This window comes from Myripristis murdjan, chromosome 5 (genome assembly GCF_902150065.1).
Source record: "Myripristis murdjan chromosome 5, fMyrMur1.1, whole genome shotgun sequence".
Classification (NCBI taxonomy): Eukaryota; Metazoa; Chordata; class Actinopteri; order Holocentriformes; family Holocentridae; genus Myripristis; species Myripristis murdjan.
This window is the reverse complement of record NC_043984.1, coordinates 33140515-33148014: the sequence shown is the minus strand read 5'-3', so window position 1 is coordinate 33148014 and position 7500 is coordinate 33140515. Positions and strand designations below refer to the sequence as shown.

At 39.7% G+C, this 7500-nt stretch overlaps 1 protein-coding gene across 1 annotated transcript in view; it reads right to left on the bottom strand.

The window, feature by feature from the left end:
• Positions 1-7500, bottom strand: part of dnase1l4.1 (deoxyribonuclease 1 like 4, tandem duplicate 1) — a 16028-nt gene that overhangs the window by 7110 nt on the left and 1418 nt on the right. Inside the window, exons 2-3 of the mRNA XM_030052326.1 lie at positions 2384-2469; positions 1030-1118 (exon numbers count right to left, since the gene is read on the bottom strand). Of these exons, the coding sequence (XP_029908186.1) occupies positions 1030-1118; positions 2384-2464 (170 nt within the window). The 5' untranslated portion in view covers positions 2465-2469. The remainder of the gene's footprint in view (positions 1-1029; positions 1119-2383; positions 2470-7500) is intronic.

Sequence of the window (7500 nt, the reverse complement as noted above, 5' to 3'; positions counted from 1 at the left end):
TTTATTATTTTGACCAATTTGGTGAAAATGACCTCAATATACCTGCTGTGTTAAATTTGAGACAGCCATTTTCAACAAACAAAAACGTTATGAAATGTTCAGTAATTTCACATTGCATCAACTCAGTAATTTTTCCTATCAATGTTTCAGTAAAAATTTGCTGTACAGTTGATGTACAAGGCTGAAAAACATCATGTCTTAAATATGATATGTGTGGCTTTATAGGGTTAAGTCAAGTCAAATTTATTCCTGCAGTCATCTTCATCACAAAGAGCTTCACCCAGCAACAACAGGCATGAACAAACACTAGAACTAGATCAAAGATTTTGTTGTGTTTTTTTGTGCCGCTCCTTCAGTCTGCATGATTTTTTAGCAGAAAATGTCATGAATCCATGAAGGAGTTTGCATGAAACTTTGTGGAAAGGTCAGTCAAGTCAAAATGAACTGACTGGCTTAGTAACATCAGTAACATAAACTAGATGTAAGTAACCACAGAAACATAATTTAAATGGAATCGTCTCACTGAATTACTGATGATATTTAAGACTTATGATGCAAAAACAAAATATGCAAAAGGGGCCATCGAAGTTTCTTTTTATAATTATGTGTACACCAGTTTATTATTTCCATATTTTTCTCATGTTGCTGCTGGATACTGCAAATGAAATTCTATGCAGTCAATAAACCCAAGTGTTATATATAGCTCATTGTTATTAAGACAAAAAAAAAAAAAAAAAAAAAAAAATCCATGCCTTTCGTACATGACACAAAAGACATCTATCCATTCATCCACTCATCTGTTCATCTCCTGTCATCTCAAGTCAACTTTGCCAACAATAGGTTTTAACGTCCAGGTGCCTCACATGGTACTGATTAAAGTGTGTGTGTGTGTGTGTGTGTGTTGGAGTGCATCTCATTATTCCCAGGAAAAAACAAGTAAAAGAGATGTAGCCTGGGAGCGAACCATCTCAGTTCCTCGCTGACTTCACTTTCTCGGTTGAAGTCCTTCAGAAGAGAGTGCGGACTCACGTGTTGAGGGCGTCCAGGAGGGTTTTTACTGACTCGCCGCTGACGTCCACCACCTCCAAGATCACGATGATGTCATACCGCCTGATAATCTGACAGAGAGAGAGAGAGAGAGAGAGAGAGGGAGAGAGAGAGATGTGAAAATCACCTGGGAGTCATCTTGAACTGCTTTTGTTGATTTTTTTTTTTTTTTATTCCATTTGGCCACATAGTCCAGTAATTTTAAGCCAAATAAGGGGTCAACGTCAAACAAATTGCAACAGAAACAAACTCAATTGATTTTGTATCCTCGACATGTCCTGAGTGAGGGAAAAAAAGCCCCGAAGAATCCCACTGGGGGAAAGTTTCAAAAAAGACCAAAATATAGCCCATTCAAACGCCTATTCACTTTTTTCTCATGTGAATAGGGTAAAAATTTTAACCTTTAAGTATCACCATGAAAATTGCTGAGTTGATTACTTACCTTAAGACAAATAAAAAATGTTTCTGCTGCAATTTGTTTGACCTTGAGTCATAAAATGACTGGACTAACAGTGTTTCTGCTAAACACACTCTCAGGTGATGCAAATTGTGAGTGTATTTCAGCGACAGTCACAGAATCACATTATGATGGCTGTTAGAGTAAATTTTCTGGAGGAAGTTAGCTGAAAGCATGGCCCTGCTGAGGTGTTGCATGTTTTTTCTACGGCGATTGTAGGTGATCGCTGCAAACAAAAACTTCAGACAGCCATATTTTTTAAAAGCTGAAGTGAAATTGCTTCAACCCTGACAGCGTTACGTTCACCAGAAGATGCTGAACAATCTGATGTATAATCTGTGTATGACTGATGGAAACTGTGGAGAATAAAGAGCCTGTAAGGCCAGTTTCTGCTGGCAAAAAGCCCCATCCTGGACATGGCAGAGCTGCATTTTTGAAGCTCACAGCAGAACAGGAGCAGTCCAATCGCTACGACCCTGGCATGACTAGATTCAACAGATATTGTTACTCTGAAAATGTACATGCACGACTGATTGCACAAAACTGTGGGACTGACCTCAGACATAACATTACACAACACAGACCCATTTACAGTTTGCTCTGTCATACTTTGACCAACGAGCAGTTTCAAGCGGCCTGGTTCTGGGCCGGTTTTAGGGCATTTTTCCTTTAGTGTGTAGCATCTAAAACTGTGACAAACCATACACTGTGCACAAACTATAGGTGGGATCACTTTGCAAAAGAATAGCACAACTTCTCCTCAACAAGCTGCATGTTTTGGTGCATCATACGTGCACGTGGGTCCAAAACTACACCTGGAAAGACGAACCCAATTAGAATCAGAAGTATGCAGCTGATAAGAGTGGTAGTTATTCCTACCTTTACGAGGATGTTGAGGGTGTCTGGGTCCGACACTTTGTTCTTCCCAAACTTCTGGATGTTGAACGACGCTACCTTCATGGTGTCTGTCAACAAGAGGAAGACATCATCAGCACTTTAACGAGCACAGGTGTGCACGTACATGTAGAGGAATGTGCGCTACATGCCTTCTGGTTACCAAACTTCGAGGACTGTGTTGTGTGTGTGTGTGTGTGTGTGTGTGTGTGTGTTTTGGAGGGGTTATTAGTGTTAATGTGCATGTGATCTATGTAATAAATGCTTTGGGCCCAACGCGCCCGGGGCCCTCGTTGTACTCTGTGGTTTACAGACAGGCTGTAAAATGACAACATGTGTCTGGTTTATATTCAGGTAATAAAGATAAAACCCCGCTGGCACCGCGTCTCCTACGCCCGTGTTTTTTTTCTGTACATGTTTTGTTTGGTGTATCGCTCTTCAACCCTCTGAAACCTTCATGAAATGCCCCTTTTTTCCTCTAAAAATATTTGAAAAATGCCACTTTGGCCTATGACCATGCTATTTTACTAAAATGTGGATTCTTGTTGCAATTAAAAATTACTTTTGTATTGTAAAGGGTTTTTTGTGTCTTGTTTTTTTTGTATATTTCCATATCCTTTTGTCAGTAAAGGTGTTGAACTGCAGTAATGAAGCAAAGTAGGAATCTCCAGGCATTTCGTCAAATGGCCTCAGAATAAAAGGGACCCTCACTTTTTTTGTTTTTTCTTTCTGAATGCATTTTTCATGTAAGTAAGTCTCATTTCAGCGAGGCTTTCAGACAAAATCTCAATGCTGCATTTAATCAAAAACAGCGAGGAGGAGAATTTTTAGAGTGCATTTTCAACTTAAAAAACCCCAGCCCCTCTGTGTGAAATACAGTATTGTGGTCTGAAAGTGTCCTGCAGCTGTGTGCTTTGATCCAGCGCACACACACACACACACACACAGAGCACTATAGGGTTAGAGTCCCCTATAGATTCCCCACATACGATTTACGTTGCATTCCAGACTGAAGAGACTTGAAACACAAACCCTGAGGTTGGTTTGCTTTTTTTCCAGTAGTGAAATGAGAGGAATGCACATTGGGTCCGGTCAAACAATAGACTCACAGATAGAGCCACAGTTAAATGTATTTATCTGTATCGTCTGTAGGGTATTTGTCTGTATTGTAGGAGCTGGAATGTTCCCTCATGTGTTTACATACAGTATGTAATCAAAATATCTTGCGGAAACATCATGACATGGTGATTTTAATTCAAGTTACTGTCTTTTCAGAACCCATCCACATGTCAGCAAAGGCAAGATACAAATCTACAACACTGTATTTGTATTTCTGCATTCACTCCCATTGTAAAAAAAAAAGCACCCAAAATAACACCTTTAGCACATAAGCCAACACCAACAAAGAGGATTATGATGTTTAAAAAAAAAAAAAAAAAAAAACAAGTCCTGGTAGCCAGCTATTTTAGGTAGGTAGCAGGTAGCGTCTACACGACACCTCCACACAGCAACCTGACACCAGGGAGAAATAACCTAACTGTTCTTTCACACGTAATTGTAATTACACAGCAAAAACAGGGGGCTTGGTGATGGTGCTGCAGTGGATGAGTTGTAGACTTGGATTTCATTTTCTCTGCATTACTTACATTAATTGCTACTTTATTTAAGAAAATCAGTGTTTAATTGCATGTCTAAGTGATTTATTTATGTATTCCTGAGACATAATGAATTCCATGGAGCCGCTAATTCAACTCCAAACCTTCATGAAATGCCCCTTTTTTCTCTAAAAAATATTTTAAAAACTTTGGCCTATGACCATGCTATTCTTTAAAATGTGGAGTCTCCTGACAATTAAAAAAATTATTTTCTATTGTAAAAGTTCTTTTGCATCTTGTACAAGTAATTGTAATTACACAGCAAAAACAGGGGGCTTGGTGATGGCACTGCAGTGGACGAGTTGTAGCCTTGGATTTCATTTTCTCTGCATTACTTCCATTAATTGCTACTTTATTTAAGAAAATCAGTTTTTAATTGCATGTCTAAGTGATTTATTTACTTCTTCCTGAGACATAATGAATTAGCCCCCCTGTATGTTCAAGGTGTGTGGGCAAGGCTGCGCTCAGATGAATGTAAATGCTGAATCCTTTGTGTTAAAATAGGGCCCCATGTCTTTGTCAGCCAAGCAGGCAGCACAAAAAAAAAAAAAAAAAAAAATCATCCAGTGGAAATTTTTCTGTATCCTCACGTCGGAGGGGGAGGCAGCAGGTGTTAACTTTCAGCAGCCTGCTCTGTGTGGAGGACAGGTAACCCTGTACCTGGCTGCTGTGTTACCGCAGGTGTGTCAGGCTCCACCCACCTGTCATTTACCTGTAATCCCAACATGAAAGAAGTAGCCCCTCTCTTCTCCGCCTAACTTTGCCTAAATTACTGCTCCCACATTTTACATAAAAACAGCAGACAGGAAAAGCTGCTACTGAAGAGGCAGGGCTGATGGTGCAGCTTTCCATCTGCCACAACGCGTACGTCCCAGTTCACCACACGAGCCAATCAGGGGAGGCCGTCTGGTCACATGATGCATTATTAGGATATTACACTATATTATATTTTATTACAGTGACTGGGTGTTTCTTTGTCCCATCATGGCTGCTGATGTTACAGATGTTATTTAAATCAGTTTCTGGACCCCCAAGTCGACACTCATTAAGTCCCGGCCAACACTTGAAGTGATTTTGCTTTGTGTTTGTTTCTGAAGTGTCTAGATGTCCATAATTGTATATTGCATATAGGTTGTATATAGGAGTGTATATATATACTTTCTATTTTATTTCTATTTTTATCTATTTTACTTGCACAGTGCTGGAGTTGTCACCACTGCATTTCACTGCTGCTGTAATTGTACATCTATGCATGTGACAAATAAAAAAATAAAAAATAAAAAAAAAACTTGAACTTGTCAAATAAACTCAAAATAGTGAGATTAAAACATGATGTTAAAATAATCGCTCGTACATATTTTTGTGCCACAGTGACGTCTAGTGAATTAACCCACTGGAACCTGAGCAAAGTCACTGGATTTCTTTCAAAAAAACGTGCAGGAAAGAGGAAACAATCAAGTAAAATTTGAAAATAAATCTCCAGAAAATGGTTTTAAAAAAATAAAGAAAGAAAGAAAACTGCATTTGTAATGATTAAAATGCTATAATTAGTGATGTATTTATGACACAACGGGGATGCTGGATTACATTTCCTGTGTCTAAATGCTTGTGAACGATAACAAGCCAATAAACTACAGCAGAATGAAACTGCTCCAGGACGCCTGGAGGTCTGGTTGACATGATGTGAACTGGTGGTGCTGCAGCTCGTCTCTGTTTAACGAGCCTCAGGTCGGCAGCTCATTCATGATGACGTTGTGTCACTTAAAATTTTTTTTTGGAAATGTGCACATTGTAGATATTCACCATGTACACTGGCATGTGTCAGGAATCTGTCTCGGTGAGCTGGTATGGCTCTCTGAACGCACACTGACACGACCGATATACTAAAGAAACAACAACACTGTGATGAAAACAATGTCTTAACAACTTGTAAAAAATATAAGAGCCAAAGTCAATTATAAATAAATAGTTGGCATATTAGTAGCAAAGGTTTTACTTACTTTACAGCGGAAATGTAGAGAAACAGGAAAACAAGACAGAGCGCTAACCAGCCGTCTGGTTACCACAAGAGCTGGCATGACAAGCAGTATACAGTAATCTGACTGAGTGTGTGTGTGTGTGTGTGTGTGTGTGTGTGTGTGTGTGTGTGTGTGTGGTTACATATCTGTGTCAGTATTAACCATGTGTCTGAAGTGAAACCAGACATCTGGCATCAGCAGACAGGAAGTCAAGCATAACGGCCACAAACTTCCTGTGTACCAAGGAATCTCGTACAGTAATGGCAGAGGCAATGACTCTGTGTGTGTGTGTGTGTATGTGTGTGTGTGTGTGTGTGTGTGTGTGTGTGTGCGTGTGTGTGTACTGCAGGATTTTGTTTGAAAATGTTTTTCTGAGATAATGGGATCATTTTCTTGAGATAACACAATGATCTTGTTCTTCCAGAGATAATGACATAATTAATTGGAGATCGGGAATGAGCACGCACACACACACGCGCACACACACACACACACACACACACAGCAGCAGCATCAAAGCACAGTGCAAACAGCAGTGGGTTAGTGATGTTCCTCCTTCAGTCAGTGTGGCGCGTCAGCAGTGGCAGTGACAGGTTGTGTGTTCACTCAGGAAAACAGCGACTGGTTTTCACAAAATCTCAAGTGAGTTTTCATCCATCCATTTTCTATACTTCCAAGAAATCATCATCTCAGAAAAAAACAAAGTTTCATTGTCTCTGGATCTCAAGAAAATTGTCCCATTATTTTGGAAAACAGCATTTGTTATTTCCTGTTGGCTACATAAGTGGATTAAAGGTTATTTAGTGGCTTTAATCACTGTGAGAGTCTCAGAGGACAGTTTTCTGTTCAGAGTGTCTCTGCTCTGCATGCCGACAGCGGTCAGCCTCCGACTTTACAAGCCTGAACGCGTTCGACAAACCGCCTCCGTCGCTGTTTCATCACCTGGGAGGAGGAAGGAGCTGCACAAACATCCAAACGTCCAGTCAGCCCCATGTGCAGACTCTCAAAGACAAAGTGAAACGCGTCACCAAAGGTCGACTTGCCTTTGCCTCTTTTCATTGTTTGATTAGTTTTATTTTATTTTATTTATATTGTAGGATTTTTTTTAGGGTTTACATTATATGTTTTTGTTTTGTTCTCTCTCTTAATGTATTCCTGTGTAACAAGAGAAAGCACCAAGACACATTCCTTGTATTTAACATACTTTGCTCTGGCTCTGGTCATTTTTGTAATTTGTTTGGGTAATTCCTGGGTAATTTAGGTCTATAAAATGTTTTAATCACGCCTGGATTATTCAGTTTTATATAAAGAACAGATGTTTCGGAGATGTGAGGAGGGAAAGTTTCCTGCTGTGATATATTTTGTTGTTTATCCTTTCCTCAGGGGCGGAGCTCTGTCTCTCTCTCTCTCTCACACACACACACACACA